This window comes from Fistularia commersonii, chromosome 9, assembly GCF_037954325.1.
Source record: "Fistularia commersonii isolate RoL2024-O1a breed Wild chromosome 9, RoL_Fcom_v1.0, whole genome shotgun sequence".
In the NCBI taxonomy this organism is placed as follows: Eukaryota; Metazoa; Chordata; class Actinopteri; order Syngnathiformes; family Fistulariidae; genus Fistularia; species Fistularia commersonii.
In genome coordinates this window covers 10,371,063-10,388,494 of record NC_141292.1, presented here as the reverse complement: position 1 = coordinate 10,388,494, position 17,432 = coordinate 10,371,063, and the positions used below count along the sequence as shown (strand labels likewise).

Below are 17,432 nucleotides of genomic sequence, written 5' to 3'. Positions count from 1 at the left end.
TTTACCTTCTTGCTGTGAGGTCAAAGCAGTAACCAGCGCCATGCAGCTGTTGAATTGAATCTAGTTGAATTGACAAATGACTGATTATTTTAGATGGGTATCAGAGGTTTGTTGTTGTTGTGAAAACAGGAAATACAATGAGAATGAGGCTTTATTTTGAGGTAGTTGTTTAGTTATAAAATCATTTGTAAAAATAGTTGAAGTAGTGAGTTCTCGCACATTTGTGTTCTTTGGACAAGAGCCTTTTCCAACAAAAAACAGTTTCTTTTGAACCTCAGACCAAGCCAGATTAAAAAGTAGTTCTAATCCATAACAGACACATAAACCAAGGGATTAACAGCCTGAATAACAATGATCACATGACTGAGAAAAAGGGCAGTTTTCGAAACACTGAAAGAAAAATCCCCTCAAAAGAATTATAACTTCCAAGACTCAAGGAGTTAAACTTTGAATGTGATTATGTCATTACAAAAGTATTCCATAGGCACTCTCACTTCTCCAGCTGTCAGTGCTGTCTGCATGAAACTGGGATGTGAATTCCTCTGTAATCGAGTATAATGAAAGAGTACAAGTACACACACACACACAGACAGACACACGGTAAACTCTTGTCATATTACAAAATGACACTTTACCTGTTACATCTTAAATCAACCTTTTCCTGTTGGTTACCAAATGAGTCACTCCTGGAGCGTGTGTGTGTGTGTATGTTTCCGTGTAGGCGCACGTGTATGTGTGTGTGATGGAGTCAGGGCCCGTTCAGCAAGGTTCAGTTGCCGAGGGCTGAAGGGTTGGCTGCCTGGATCCGGTCCCTGCCCTGCGCTGGGCTGTAAGAACTGGAGAAAACCTCCCTTGACAGGCGGGGTCATGAGCGTGGCGCCTTATTGGCTGCTCCCGTGGTGTTCACTCTTTAATGGGTTGGGCCAGAAGCCAATGGCTCAAGGTCTAGTAGTGCTGACTCACTCTAATTTACTCCTGACCTCTCTCACACATACACACACACGCACACATTTGCACAACATCCCAGTCTATGTTTATAGCAGTATTCGTCTGGTTGGCTTGAGTTGCAGCTGTCACCTCCCCTGCCCCCCTTCCACCCTCCGCCCTCTCACACGCCAACAAGCAGCCATAACCTCCAGGAACACATGCAAATAATTTTAAATGTATTTATTCTTTCATCATAAGGCCTGATTTTCCTTTGTCGGTTGTTATCTTTCTTCGGTATGCAAATGTTGACTGCAGGTGAATCGGAGGCACTCTGAAGGATCACTGTTATTTTATTTTATTTTATTTTTTAATTGTTTTGTTTTTTTTCCAACATCATCGCAAGAGCGATTGTTTAACCCTGATTCTGGTTTTCATTATCGTAAAACTTTAAATAAAAAAAAAACAAAAAAACAGGCTCTCTACTAAAGGCTGAACTTATGGCTGAAGTTGGTTTGTGATTGGGAGGTCGAAGGCAGAAGCTGAGGGGAAAGTCAGGATGGTTGGAAGTGGCTCAACTCCTCCACCCCAAGGTGAGGGCTTAAACTGCCAAGCACCCCCCCCATCCCTTTCCCTCTAGCCATCATCTTCAATAACACCTGAAAGATTGGTAGGTTGGGTTAATTCCATGAGAAAATACTTGGATAAACACTGATGCCTCCAATATTACTTGTATGATAACCGTTCCGGAGGGCAAGGGTCATCCATCGGACAGAGGCATTCAATCTTTCCTATTTATTTATTTCATTTTTTTCTGTAAAAAGCACCCGGGACCACTTCATTTCCTCTGGGATCAAGAAAGTATTTCTGATTTATTATTCTGAGTCAGAGAAGGAAATGATATGTTTAATGTCAGTGCTGTATCCTTTTTGTCTATAATAATAATTGTGCTTCTCCTTAACCCCCTTACATGCACGCTTATAGATGCACGTGGCTATTTGTTCTAGGCATAACTTTTAAAACTTACTTCATAACTTATTGCGCCTCTAGATTAGTTGTTCTACTTTCTGTTTTCGCTGCTAGTCACAACTTTTGCACATGCTTGTACAGTTTATATATTCTCAATATATTGTTTAGGTGCAATTTGTTAATACAAGTCCTACCTGTTTATATATATATTGTGAACAGTGTTTATTGCTTATTTTAGTTTTTCTCTTTTGATAACTTCTCTTGCACTGTCCACTTTCTGTTGAGTGGTTGAAATTTTCCTGCCTTGGATGATTAAAAAAATATTCTATTCTTCTCAGGTCAGCAAATAGGTCAAGAAGCGATGAATCCACGTCCATGACAGGTTTCGAGGTGATATTTAAATGAAATGTTCACATGGGATGTTTCTAATAGCTGTGCGTTTGCCACAGATTCCCACTTCCAAGCTGAGAAAAGGTCATTTTTAATAAAGACATATCCAAGGTCTAATCAAAACCAAACAGGTTTTGATAAGCACAGAAAAGATTTTCCCCAACACATGTAAAAAGTAAAGAACGTCAGGTGTTTTGACTGATTCGTATGAAATGCAAATAAAGCGTTTATTCCTGTTTCTGTCTGTGTTTCTATATTCCAAATGTTTTCCTTTCTTGAAATATTTCTCAGTATTTAGTTCTTTCTGCCCACACACACACACACACACACACACACACACACAAACAGACTGATAGTGTATTTGCGGAGAGCCGGGAAACCGTCGAACTGCAAACCAACTTCGCCGCCCCGCACGCCACGCAGCAGGATCAAGAGAGACTTCCTGTCGGACGACCACAGCTGAAGCGACGCGCCACGCTCAAGACCTTCCCCTCCGTGGGATTTTCACGCAGAGTAACCGTCGTCTCCAGCGTGGGAGAAGCCACGTCAGTGCGTACGGATGTTTTTCTTTCGGCTACTTTAATGCAAATCCCGCATCACCGCGGAGGCAGTATGCGTGCCGTGCGGACGGGTTTGTGTGTTGTGTAGTATGCAAGCTATGCGGGGTTGGGTCACGCAGCTCGATGTCTCCCCTCCACCCCCCCATCCGCAGTAATTTTGTACTAAAACCCGCTACAGCCGGACTATGAATGAGCTTAAAATGCCGCTGCTGATGTTATCACGCACGTGGTCCCGGTCTTTTGCATGTGTGTGTGTGTGTGTGTGTGTGTGTGTGTGTGTGTGTGTATGTATCAGGTGGCTCAGATATCAATGGAAAGCAAGTGAAAAACAAGCCTGCCGATGGTTGAGTGGTGATGGAGTTTCACACCTCCATTCACTCATATCTTGTTAGTGTTACCAAAGCAGAACATCTATATAAGTTTGCGTCTGTTTTCTTTACGTGCACAGAGGTCATGGCCTCCCTGGGGAAGACGGTGTGGCGGGTGGCGGCGGCGGCTGTGCGGCCTCCTCTCCCCGCTTTGTGCCGTCCAAGCGGCCGGACCTACAGCGCCAAGCCCACCTCGGAGAAGAGCGTCCCTTACGAGGAGACGCTCAAGCAGAGCGATGGATCCTCGTCCGGGCCCACTAAGCCGTTGCCGAGGTAACAAAAACAGCACGGATGGATGGAATGAGTGTTCCCGCGTTAATATTCGCCAGTGACCAAAGATGAGCGTGTGTTTGAACTCTCTTAGTCTTTTGTTTGTTGGAGTCAATTTGTTCGGGGCCGATGATATCGACTGACAGCGGTGCTTCAAGAAGGTCCCCTGTTTGATTCCGGCTCCAAAGAAAGTCCAAAAACACACTTTTTTTGTTCAATAGAGACCCATGTGTGTGAATAATCTGTCACTTATTATGTTTTATTTATTTATTGTGGTTTTTTTTTTTTTTGGTTATTTTATTTTAGTTTTTTATTGATTCAAGTTTATATGAGTCACTTACCGAATGACTTGTTAGAGTCATCGAATGTGTAGAAATACGTTTGCGCATGCAAGCTTCAACCTGTCCCATTTATTTCCATGTCGTTATGAAAGAAGAGCGAAACTCCCTCTTAGATGATCGTAAAAACTGTGAAATATGGTTAAAAAAAATCGAACAGTCGAACAGTGTCATGCTGAAGATGTGAAACTTTATATAGATTTTTTAAATGCTATGTTTTACTTATTTATTCACTTTTATTGGGGATCGGGTAGGGCTAATGGAGTGTAGGCAAATGGAGGAACCAACATGGAGTGATACGAGTCTCTCCACTCCAGCGTGAAGTGGCTAGATATGCGCATTGATATGAGTATATTTTGCAGGGTATGAACCGGCTCCAGGTAAACGGACAATCAGTCCTTTCTGCCTGTCTCTCGTTTCTCTAACACTGTTACAAACACAACACTGAATGAGTTAATAGAGACATGGAATCAAAAGTCAGTTGAATAACACTGAGTTTTGGGCGAATTGTTCACGATTTGCACGTCACTGGTCTCTTTATCATATCTTGGCATACTACGGCCCGCGGGCCACATCCGGCCCTTTTTGCTTTTTTAGCCGGTCCATCAGACTATTTTCTTTGACTATTTTAAGAGGTATTTTCTTAAAAACTCCTTATTTTTTCCCTTTTGTTTCATTTTGAATGGATGATTACATATAAAATAATATCGATACATTTATATTATGATTAAAGTTGAAATAAAATGCCCAAATATTTAAATATGATTATTTTCATTTTTTACAATTTACATGATTCCTAGTTGGCCCACGCATAAAAATCAAATAAGAAATGTGAACCACCAGCCAAAATAATTGCCCACCGCTGCTGTATATGATGAGTGAATGAGTGAATTAATAGTTTCAGACCACTCTGTGATGTATGACTGAGAGAGTGAACAGTTGATTGGTTTTGTATCTATATTGTGATTGACTGGTGACTGATCCAGGATGATCCCCGCCTGTTGCTCAATCACCTGTTGCCCCCCCCCCCCCACCCCCCGACTGCAGGATAAGCGGTATAGATCATGAATGAATGAATGAATGAGTATCGACGGAAGAAAAGCCACTTTCTGCTTCATCCGACATTTTCTGGAATTTAAAACAAAAATCTGACCGACCTCAGGATAGCCTCAATAGGATCCTCTCCATCCATGTCGTGGACATTTACGCTGAAGCTAAAGCTAAAGCTAAAGGAGGAGTGCTTATGCTCTTACCTAGCAGGTGTTTACAGAATGACCATTTCCTCACATGACAGATAGTCATGTTTTGCCGCTGCGTCAAAGCGACTTTAGGGGTGTCGACGGAGCCATGCCTGTGGCGTGATTGATGGATATGGAAACTGTCAGGGGGTATCACATGGCGAGCTCAAGGTTCAGAAGATGCCGAACCCCCCCCTGGGGGGGGGGGACTCCGCGTGTCCGCGACCTCTGTCTGATGGAGCTGCGGCTGTTTTTATCGTGAGGCTCCATCCAAACCACACTTAGAATTTCTCTAAAGTGCTGATACACTTTAAAAACAGTTTGCAGATTAACAGTGGATTTAAAATAGGGTGTTCAGTTCTTTTAATCTTGACTTGCTTCTCTCATGGAAGAGCTGCCAGAGATACCAGTGTCGATTGAAGTGTTAATCATTCTTTGGACAATAGAAGATAAGCCTGTCCTATACGTTCTGAAGGGTAGTCTCCAAGGATGGAGAGGATGTGTGGAGAACCCCTTTTTTTTTTTTTTTTTTTTGCCTTTTTTTCACATCATTTCTCAATTTCCAGTGATGGATGCAGACCTTTAAGTCAGGCTTTGCAATTTTCTCTTAAATACAAAACCATTTAATAAAAATCCCAAATATGACACTATTGAATAATCCCTGCAGGAGTTGAGATATCAGTAGAAGACGTATACTTGGCAAGATAGCGCTTAAAGAGGTTATATAGTGTCTCTCCAGGCAATTTATTAGTTTTTACTGTTTTATGAACATGAGAAGAAAAGTTACTTTACAAACGCGAAAGTTATATTACCAACGTCACACTAATTGATTCAAGATTCAATGTGTTTATTCGTGTATGCACAGTCTGGAAACGTGTTTACCTGTGCAATGAAATTCTCATTTTGCCGAACACAGTGATGTCAGTTTGGTAGTGAGAAATAAATACATGTATAAATAATAAACATACGGTTGCAGACAGATGTTAACGGTGCACGGGAGTGTAAAACAGTATTAGCAGGATGTGCTATAGGTAGATAGATGAATAAGATGAGATAATACTTTATTGATCCCCATAGGGGAAATTTGTTTGTCTCAGCAGCCCAACAATATCAAGATAAATAGATAGATAAATGGAAGAAAAGGAATGTACTATATTGATCCCCAAACTGAGAAAGATAAGGGCAGCAGCAGAAGCATAACATGCCATAATGAAGGCAGAACACAAGGCACTAACTACTAAACAGATTAGACAGAGAAGTGTGAAAGAAACACTCTACATGTTAAAAAAGAAATATAAAATTCAAATAGAATAGAATGTGCCTGTAATGGTGCCAGAATGAGGACATTTTAAAATATAATTATAGTAAATCCTAAATAGTTACACTTCATATCCAGTGAAGGCCAAAGAATGGAAGTAGGAAAGACCCATGTAATATGATGTACATAATGTGTATAATATAAATGATGTGTACACATTATATTTATATAATGTATAATGCATATAATGTGTGAGGTGCAGATGGAGGGAGGGAAATGGCCTGTATATCTGCCTTGACCGTCGCCCGTCTGCCTGCGTGCCCCAGATCAGCTGAGGTGGTGGTGATCGGGGGCGGCAGCCTTGGCTGCCAGACCGTCTACCACCTGGCCAAAATGGGGATAACCAACGTGGTCCTGTTGGAGAGGGACAGGCTGACCGCTGGCACCACCTGGCACACGGCAGGTAATCAAAGGGTACCCAGGGAGTCAAATGTTTGCTTTTGAAATGTGAATTTTATCCCTTTTCATCTGCCAGAACAACAAATAAAGGGACATTAAAGATAGAGGAACCACAATGGTGGCACCGCGATGTAAGTTAGAAGTGGAGCTTATCGAAATTGGCCGGGGAACTCGCCAGGATTGTTACATTTTGTTAAACGCGAGCCGATTCTGGCGTCTGGTTCGATGTGGGCGCGGACAGAATCACACACCGCGACGATCTTTATCAGGTCATCTCATTGGTTGACTCATCTAAGGGTTCTACTAACTTTTTTTAGCCCCGCCCCCAAAATAATGAGTATGGAAGTGCATCAGGAATCCCAGTTGAGTTACACATCCACCCAGTCTTAAATTGTGTGTAAGTGTGTGTTAATATGTACCGATTAGTTCTACGTGTGTGTATATGTGCACGTCTTCTCGTGTGACAGCATCTGAGCCCGTGCTAACACATGCGTTTTCCGCAGGCCTCCTGTGGCAGCTCCGTCCCAGCGACGTGGAGGTGGAGCTCCTGGCTCACACCAGGAACGTCATCAGCAAGGATCTGGAGGAGGAAACGGGCCTCCACACCGGCTGGATCCAGAACGGGGGGCTCTTCATCGCCTCCAACAAGCAGCGGCTGGATGAGTACAAACGCCTCATGTCGGTGAGCAGCAACAGTTTGACCGTCATGAAAAAGGGAACGGCGTCCTCTGAGGTCTTTGACCACCATTCGGAACGCACCTTCATGCGTCGCATCACTTCTACTGAGAGCAAATGCATAGAATTACATTCCTCTCTATTGTGGAACCTTGACTTATCAAGCATTAACTTGTGGATTTTCCGAGAGACGAGCCGTCACTCTGTTGGTTTTGTGCTCTGTGATCTGTGTCATGAATCACAACAAGTGGGACAAGCATTTGACCCGGACGTGGGCAGTGCGATCCGTGAAGCGGCGTTGAAAAACAGCCACTCGGTAAAATCATTGAAAAACAGGAGTGAGTTGTGCGTGTTGTCAACTTATCTGTGAGGAGATAAAGAAGTTGTTGCTGGTGGTGTGATATCGTGATGGAGAGCGTTATGTGTGAGAAGGCACAACACATGGACGGATTTGGTGCAGCAGACGGCAGGAATGCCATCGGATGAGGCATCGGAAGACTCAGTCAAAGCCGTTCAGGGATGCTTGATTATTTTTTTTAGAAAAGAGGACCGACATTCACTCTGTTACTAAATGAGTTTTGGTAATAAAATGTAGCATTGTGTGAAAGTTAAATATAGCAATTCATTGAAACGTTAAGTGTTTTGGCAATAGGTTAAGCAATAGAGCAGGAAATGAAAAACTCCCTCAACCTGCTCTGCCACCGGCATTTGCGTCTGATATTCAAGTTAAATACACTTAATAAAACCACTGGATTTTGTTACATTATCTGTTATTATGTATTGTAATTTTTTTCTTACAGTATTAGTTAAGTCTCAAATACATTTTTCTATTCCAATCATTGTATTTCCTCTGTATCTCTATATTTGTAAACACTTCTGTTCCACGGTTGCTTGCATAGTTTTATTTCCTCATGTTCTATTTCTTATTTTCATAGCTCATCTTAAACTAGAGGCCACCCATGTAAAAACACCCAACTAACCCCCCTGGTTGTTTGTTACACAACACCTGGAAACGATATCTTTTAGGTTAGTTAACCTTTGTGCGCATTGGAATATCAAAGTGCCCCCTTCCCCCAACTGAGTCCTGCCTTTTCTTTCCACATACTGAGATAAAAAGAGGGTAATAATTACCTTCAGCATGGTTTTTATCATAAAATTATCTTGACTGATTCAAAAAATGCAGCTCCAAATCTTCACAGTGCCTCCGAGGGATTCACAAACCGAGGCGATCGTCGCTTAGAAACACTCTCCTTCTTTTTCCCAGCTTGGCAAAGTTTATGGCATCGAGTCCCACGTCCTGTCCCCGGCCGAGACCAAGGACCTGTACCCTCTGATGAACGTGGACGATCTGTACGGGACGCTTTACGTGCCCAAGGACGGAACCATGGATCCGGCGGGGACCTGCACCACCCTGACCAGGGCCGCTTCAGCCAGAGGAGCCACGGTACACTCATGCCGGCGGTGAAACGGCAGGGAAAAAAACTGAAAGACTTGCCAGATGTTCTGCAAGAAGAGCAAGAGCACAAAAAAGTGCAAAAAAATCTCCTGTGGAATACTTTGCATATATTCTCTTCTAAACCTTAAACTACAATGAGCGCGGCAGCGAACCCTCTCTGACGTGTCGGGGTTATCATGTGAGCTGACACCTCTGTGGAGTTGCAGCTTGTTTTTTTTTTTAACTGTGGCCTTGACAAGTCCTCTCTTGTGGGTCTGCAACCTTTTTTGCAGAGATTACAGGTCTTCTTTAGTTCTCTGTTTCCACTGTAACCCTTTTCAAGCATACATCAAATTCTAAATTGGCAGCATGGTGGTTAGTGCTTCTGCCTTACCGCAAGAAGGTCCCTGGTTGGACGGGAGTCTTTGCATGTCCTCTGCAGGTCTGCTTGGGGCTCCTCTGATTTTCTCCCACTGGCTAAAATCATGTAGTCGGTTCATTGGAGACCCAAAATTGTCCAGATGTGTGAATGAAAGTGTGAACGGCTCAATATATGGCTCTGTGATCAACCGGTCCAGGGCGAACTCCGCCTCTCACCCAATGACAACGGGGATAGGTTACAGCTCCCCCAAGACCCTGAGCTGTATAATAAATGAATGAATTATAAATGCATTGTTGTGGAAGTAAACAGCTATTCATTTGCATTCTTATTTTTAGCAATAAGCTATTTACCAAGGCATATTATTGCTTGATGGATTGCTCCGGATACTTTAATGTTACTGAACAGGCCCTGTGCTTTGAACCAGGTGGTGGAGAACTGCCCCGTCAGTGGGATTCAGGTCCGGACGGATGACCTCGGGGTGAAGCGGGTGAAGGCGGTAGAGACGCCCCACGGGAACATAGAGACAGCATGTGTGGTGAACTGTGCAGGTGGGTCGGGCCGACGTGCCTGATACTTCTCGGCTCGGCGACACACCGCCGGCTTGCTGGTCGCGGAGGCGTGTGCTTATCCCGTTTGTGTGTGTCCGTGCGTGTGCAGGAGTGTGGGCCCCGAAGCTGGGTGAGATGGCCGGGGTGAAGGTGCCGCTCGTCGCCATGCATCACGCCTACGTGGTGACGGAGAGAATCGAAGGCATTCAGGTGAGCGACTTGTACCTGGAAATGAAGTTATCTAACGTCTGCGTCGAGTGTCTTTGACCAGCAGGGGGCACTGTGACCATCTCACATCATTTTCCCATCTCGGGTGAATCTGTGGATTTCTTTCCCCTCAAGCGCATAAATCTCAAGTGGCCTTCATGCTGAAAGTGATGGCAGATTCTGCGATTTAGGTTTAGATGGTGGGGCTAAAAAATGTCCTCACCGTAGTTTGAAGTCACATGATTTCTACTATGTTTGAAAGCATCTCACGCGTCTCTTGCAAAGTGTGAAAAAGAGCTGTAGGTAACATCCAGCCTCACAAGTCCGGCACGGGTGGCATGTGATCCCTCTGGCGGCCAGTGGGTGGGCGACTGCAGCGGCTGCCTTGAGGAAGTCTGACCTCAAGAGGTCTGCAAGAAATGGAATTTACTCAAAATGTTGGAAAGGAAAAAAAAGTCCTAAAGTATTCAAAACATTTGCTGTGAAAAGCCTGGCTTCATTTTTCAGTCAAATAAAAAAGTGATGTGGGGTGCAGCTGTGGTATTCAAGGACATAGCTGAATTTTACAAACACAGGCATTTTTATTGGAAATCATGTTTGTATCTCAGGATGCTATAGACATAATAATAAGAATGCTTAATGAATTAAATTTAGAATGTTCTTTTCATTTTGGCTTTTGCCTTCAGGGGTCGCCACAGCGAATCAACCTTCTCCATCTAACCCTATTCTCTGTATCCTCCTCTCTCACACCAACTACCTTTATATCCTCTCTCACTACGTCCGTAAATCTTTTCTTTGGTCTTCCTCAGGACCTCCTGCCTGGCAGCTCCAATTCCAGCATCCGTCTACCAATATATTCTCTATCCCTCCCTGTACATGACTGAACCATCTCAGTCTGGCTTCTCTGACTTTCTCTCCAAAACATCTAACATGTGCTGTCCCTCCGATGGACTCATTCCTGATCCTATCCATCCTGGTCACTCCCAAAGAGAACCTCAACATCGTCATCTCAGCGACCTCCTGCTCTGCCTCCTGTCTTTTCTTCTCTCCACCCATTCCAACCAGATTGAACCCGTTTCTTATCCTCTTTTCCACACTCTCTGTTGCTCTGGACTGTTGACCCCAAGTGCTTGAAATCCTCCAACTTCTTGATTTCCACTCCCTGTTGCCTCACCATTCTATCCATGTTCCTCTCATTTCCACACATATATTCTGTCTTGCTGCGACTAACCTTCATTCTGCTCCTTTCCAGCGCATACCTCCACCTCTCAAGATTTTCCTCAACCTGTTCCCTGCTCTCATTACAGATCACAATGTCATCTGCAAACATCATGGTCCATGGAGATTCCTGGAGTCCCCCAACCCCCTTGAACTTTTTTGTGACTCCTGCAGCACACCTCACCACTCTCTTTCAGCTAGCATACATGTCCTGCACCACTCTAACATACTTCTCTGCCATTCCAGACTACATACAATGCCAGAGTTCTTCTCTCTGCACCCTGTCGTATTCTTTTTCTAGGTCCACAAAAACACAATGCAGCTCCCTCCGTACTTCTCTGTACTTCTCTATTCGCATTCTCAAAGCAAATACTGCATCTGTAGTACTCTTTCTAGGCATGAAGCCATACTGCTGTTCGCAAATGCTGACTTCTGCTCTCAGTCTAGTTTCCACTATTGTTTCCCATAACTTCATTGTATGGCTCATCAACTTTATCCCTCTATAGTTACTGCAATTCTGCACATCCTCCTTATTTTTAAAAATGGGCACCACCACACTTCTTCTCCATTCCTCAGGCATCTTCTCACTCTCTAAGATCGTGCTGAATAATCTAGCATGAAACTCTACGCTGCCTCTCCTATGCACTTCTGTGCTTCAAAAGCGATATCATCAGGACCAACTGCTTTTCCACTCTTCATCCTCTTCAATGCCTTCATCACCTCACTTTTACTAATCTCTGCTACGTCGCGGTCTACAATGTCACCTCTTCTACCCTTCCCTTCTACCCAATTCATCAGCTCTTCAAAGTACTCTTTCCATCTTCCCATCACTCTTCTTGCATTTGTCAATACATTTCCCTCTCCTTTATCACCCAGACTTGCTGTACATCCTTTCCATCTCTATCGCTCTGTTTTGCCAACCTGTATGATCATTCACACCCCCCTTACTGTCCAAGCGAGCATACAGGTCATTGTACGCCCTTTGTTTTGCCTTTGCTACCTCTGTCTTTACCCTACGTTGTATCTTCCTGTCTGTCAACTTCAGTTCTCTCAGTATCCCACTTCTTTGCTTACCGCTTTCTCTTTATATACTCCTTTACTTCATCCCACCACTAAGTCTCCTGATCTACTTTCCCTCCAGATGACACTCTCCTGCCCGTCTCCCTGATCACTTTAGTTGTAGTTGTCCTCTTATCTGGAAGCTCTCCCTGACCACCCAGAGCCTTTCTCAACTCCTCCCTGAAAACCATACAAGACTCCTTCCTTTTCAGCTCCCACCACTTTTCCTCTGCTCTGCCTCTTGATCTTCCTTGTCACCAGAGTCATCCTACAAACCACCACCCTATGCTGTCTGGCTACACTCTCGCCTACAACTACTTAGTTACCCTCTGTTCCTGTCTTTTCTTGAAAAAAAGTGTTCACTACAGCCATTTCCAATCCTTTTTGCCGTCAACTATCATCTGTCCCTCCGCGTTCCCATCCTGGATACCAAATCAGCCCATCACTTCTTGATCCCCTCTATTGTCTTCACCTGCATGCCCAGTGACGTCTGCACCAATCACCACTCTCTCATCTCTGGGGATATTCTGCATCACTTCATCTAACTCATCCCAGAACTTCTCCTTCTTCTCAAACTCACATCCCACCTGCGAGGCATAGCCACTAACAACATTGAGCATCACACCTTCAATTTCCAGTTTCAGGCTCATAAGTCTATCTTACACTCTTTTCACCTCCAGAACATTCCTAACAAATTCCTCCCTCAAGATAACACCTACTCAGTTTCTCTTCCTGTCAGTACCATGATAGTACAACTTAAAACCTGCTCTTAGCTTCTGGTCTCCTGGACACACAGTATATCCACCTTCCTTTTTTGCATAATTTCAACCAACTCTCTTCCGTTTTCTGTCATCGTCCCAATATTCAAAGTCCCTACTCTGAGTCCCAGACTTTTCCTTTCCTTTTTTCTCTCTGCTTCTGAACACGCCTCCCTCCTCTCCTTTTTTGAGCGACAGTTGCCCAGTTTCCATCGGTAGGTCATCGGTACCAATGTTTGTTGTTAAGTTTTACACCAGATGCCCTTCCTAACGCAGCCCTCTGCATTTATCCGGGTTTGGGACCAGCTCAGGGAGACACTGGCTTGTGCACCCCTAAGGCTGCAATCATAAATAAAATTGAAAATAGACACCTAAAATAAGTCAATTTAAACAGATGTATAAATTAATGATAACAAAAAGAAGAATAAAGCAATATTGGTATATTGTGTTGGTGAATGTGACTGAGCCCAGACCTTGAAAATGGATTCTTTTCATCGCTGCACTTCCTTCTCGCATCAGCTGTGAAACAACTGATTTCATGCCATGCCAGAAAAAATCTATGCGGCTTGTTGGCGGTCACAGTGTCCTGTTGCACATCTATATATATTTTTGTGGTTATATGTGAGTAAAAAAATCAACTCTTCCTCTGGCTCTTGCTCTGCTCCAGAACATGCCGAACGTCAGGGACCACGATGCATCGGTGTACCTGCGCCTGCAAGGCGACGCTCTGTCCGTGGGCGGATACGAGCACAACCCCATCTTCTGGGATGAGGTGAGCCGCCGCCGTCTGGAATCTGCCAAAGCGCTTCGCAGCGAGGCTGTGTGCGGGTTGTGACGGGAACTCTGACAATAATCCAAATGTTGAGTCAGGAAGCTCCGTAAGCTCGTTCTCTCCGCCGGTCTGTGTTTAATTGCCTTTGCGGAAAGTTTGCTTGGGTTCAAGTGCAAAGGCTCAGTCCTTGCAACTGAAGGTTTTTTTTTTGTTTTACAGGTTTATTTACTTCCCAGATTGTATCACTGATGCTTGGGAACACTTCTTTTTAATGAAGTAAAGATAAGGGGAACTGATGTCGCTGAACTTGCTTTTTTAACCAGCCTTGCGACAAACCGCTGCACCAGGCCCTCATCTCTACCACCAGGACAAAATCAGTGTCGCACTGATAAAACAAGTTAAATCAAAGAAATCGAAAGTCCTGTTGTGTCAATCCTGGGGATCACAATATGATAAACGGAGAATTAGCTGGTGATTTTGGGAGAATCGAGAACCGCTAGCAAGTGTGGATGACCGATGGCCCTTGAGGGAGGGTGACAGTGTAGCGTTTGAGGTCTTGTTCACACTCTTGTGGAGTAAAAGTGTGATCTGAGTACAATCAGATGGCGACGGGTGTGTGAGTTTACACGGAACTTGAACACAACCTCCATGGGCATTTCCTGCACTTACTTCCTGTTTGTGAAGATTTTTATTTTACATGGCTGGGCAGCTACATCACACATATACTCCTTTATATTTGTAGTATAGTATATAGTAGCTGTGGAGCTGAAGATTGGGTATTTTAGTTATGTGACCCCCACCCCACCCACCCCCAGTCTCCTAAACCTTGTGATATCGTGAAAGCAGTGTGTTGCAGGACACCGTGCCGAGGAGTCATCGCATCGACCTGTTAAATGTGTGTGTGTGTGTGTGCCAAAAGTGGACTGAATGGTCGCAGCACTGGAAGGATACGCAAATGAATCATTTATGCATGCGGAGAAAAGGCACTCTTGTTTTTGGATTTCACTTCCGAGTCAAGGTGGGGGTGATGGGGGGATGCGTTGTGGGGGGACTTTAAGGTGAGGCCACCTTGACTGCGCTCAGGTGACGTGGAGGATGATCCAGATGAGTGGAAATAATTAGAACCTGGACAAGGAGCAGTGGGAGGGGTTTTGTTTAATTTCTCACAAAAGTTTGCTAAGTCAACAACACACACAAAATGAGGTGTTAACAGTCTCAATTTCAATTGGTCCTTTCAAGATGGCGTCTTGGGGTCACCTGGCTCAGGTGTTTGTGTCGTCGTTCTGACTGCAGTACCTTCATTTTTTAAGATGCAGGTTTTGAAGAAGGATGTCCACCTGCTAGGAGTACTCCTGTAATAATGCAGTAATTTTTGTTGGACACTGCTGTTGGCAATGTTGCTAGGTCACAAACTCATTTTAAAAAATCCTGGCGGAAAAACCCTTTCTTTCAATAATCCTTTTTTCTTTATTTGGCAACCAGACCCAACTATTGTTCATGGTCTTTAAACAGGGTGTACATAATAAACATGCTGTATAGATTTATTAGTTTATTATTATTTATTTTTATTTATTATTATTATTGTTATTTTTATCATTATCATCACCATCATCGTTTATTTTTTGTATGGTAAATTTGTGTTGAGCCTGTTATAACTGGACTGGCAAGTCCAGTGGTTTCTTTTGTTTGTTTGTTTGTTTGTGTTTTAGGATTTATTATTAAAATTTTCTGATAAGCTTTCTGATAAGTTTCCATTCACCCTGTCCAAACTAGACTGGTAACGAGTGTATATTTATCACTTATTATAAGGGTGGAATGCCCAATCCGGGTCAGGGAAGAGGTCCTGTCCCAAGTGGAGGAGTATCAAGTATCTTGGGGTCTTGTTCACGAGTGAGGGAAGGATGGAGCGGGAGATTGTCTGCTGTAATCCGGACTCTGGATTGTCCAATGACCGGATTGTCATGGTGAAGAGGGAGCTGAGCCAGAAGGCAAAGCTCTCAGTTTAATGATCAATCGACGTTCCCATTCTCACCTATGTTCACAAGCCTTCCCACAGCTTCCCACTTGCGGATACAAGCATCCGAAATGAGTTTGGCCGAAGGGTTGCCAGACTCTCCCTTAGAAATAGGATGAGAAGTTTGATCATCTGGGAGGAGCTCGGAGTAGAGCTGCTGCTCCTCCACATTGAGAGGAGTCAGATGAGGCGCCTCGGGCCTCCTGGACGCCTCCCAAGGGAGGTATTCCGGGCATGTGGAAGGAGACCACAGGGAAGACCCAGGACACGCTGGAGAGACTATGTCTCCAGGCTGGTCTGGGAAGGCCTCGGGATCCCCCCAGAGGAGTCGGACCATGTGGAAAGGGAGGTCTGGGCCTCAGTGTTCGGCTGCTGCCCTCGCGACCCGACTCCGGGTAAGAGTGGAAGATGGATGGATTTATTATTATATCTTTTGTCTGCAGGTTTCTGATAAGTTTGCGTTCAGCCTGTTTGACCTGGACTGGGATGTATTCATGCAACATATTGAAGGTGCCATCAACAGAGTTCCTGTTCTGGAGCAGACTGGGATAAAATCCACAGTCTGTGGACCAGGTAATGGCACACACACACACACACACACACACACACAGACACACAGGTTGTAGTAAAACTCTTCCATGTGGATAAATAAAAAATATAAAACAAGATAAAATAATGCATAAATGAATAGAGTTTCAAAAATAGCAGATTTGTTTTGTTTACCTTGTTATGTCACATGATCTTCTCATGCTGCCATCTTCCTTCCAGCAAAAGTACAATGAAATTCTTCCACTTCTGTCTCCTCTTTTTCATCCAAAGTCAAAATTGTAGAAAATATAAAGTCGTGTGTGTGTGTGTGTGTGTGTGTGTGTGTGTGTGTGTGTGTGTTTGTGCTCTCAGAGTCATTCACGGCGGACCACAAGCCACTGATGGGCGAAGCGCCTGAGGTGCGCGGTTTCTTCCTGGGTTGCGGATTCAACAGTGCCGGTAAGAGCTATGTGGACAGGAGAGGAAAGAAGGAAAAGAAAGTGGTGAATTTGATAGAATCCCAAATTAAACCGTTAACCCTCTTCTCCCTCAGTTGCATTGATGCACGGTTGCAGGTTGCATTTGGTATGTGCTTATTTAATGCAGCTTTGTAAAGGTGTCAGACGACACGTGTGGGCAGAGTAATAGAGCTGAAGACGGTGCAGGAGTCAAAGTTGTTCCCTTTTAGAGAAAAACGATGGCATTCAGAAGATTGTTTTGACTCCGGTGTGATCCGCCCATCCCTCATCCTCGGACAGGCTTTTCAAGACGGTAATTAATAACGGAGCGTTTTAACTCCTGACCGGGTGAGGAGCTCGGATCGGCTCCGGCGCAAAGAGAAAACAAAACCCCAAAACCCAGACGGCTCCATTATTCCACGCGCCGCGCTCACCTCTGACATCCAGAGAGGACGTTGAGTGTCTGTGCGGCGTCGGAGCCGAAGCCAGAGAGGGGGCGTAAAAGGGTTAAGTAATCACTGTCGCTAACAGCCCGGCGAGGAGAAGGCTTTTTTATCTCGCCGCAGAGGAGTTGGAGTCTGAAAAGTAGCGCCGGGGGCTTTGA

General features: G+C 44.3%; 1 protein-coding gene across 6 annotated transcripts in view; it reads left to right on the top strand.

Moving 5' to 3' along the window:
* The first annotated feature begins 2,697 nt into the window (after positions 1-2,697).
* The window catches only part of sardh (sarcosine dehydrogenase), a 32,762-nt gene continuing 18,027 nt past the window's right edge, over positions 2,698-17,432 (top strand). For 2 of the 6 annotated variants that reach the window (XR_015106602.1, XM_086152419.1), the window contains exons 1-10: positions 2,698-2,836; positions 3,292-3,484; positions 6,642-6,778; positions 7,278-7,456; positions 8,714-8,893; positions 9,691-9,814; positions 9,924-10,024; positions 13,724-13,828; positions 16,286-16,415; positions 16,743-16,829. Coding sequence is in view for 4 of the 6 variants with exons in the window: in XM_086152419.1 (XP_086008545.1) it covers positions 3,297-3,484; positions 6,642-6,778; positions 7,278-7,456; positions 8,714-8,893; positions 9,691-9,814; positions 9,924-10,024; positions 13,724-13,828; positions 16,286-16,415; positions 16,743-16,829 (1,231 nt within the window). In the remaining 2 variants the exon portion in view is untranslated. The remainder of the gene's footprint in view (positions 2,837-3,291; positions 3,485-6,641; positions 6,779-7,277; positions 7,457-8,713; positions 8,894-9,690; positions 9,815-9,923; positions 10,025-13,723; positions 13,829-16,285; positions 16,416-16,742; positions 16,830-17,432) is intronic. The other 4 variants (XR_015106603.1, XM_086152420.1, XM_086152422.1 and 1 more) reach the window with 4 other exon arrangements.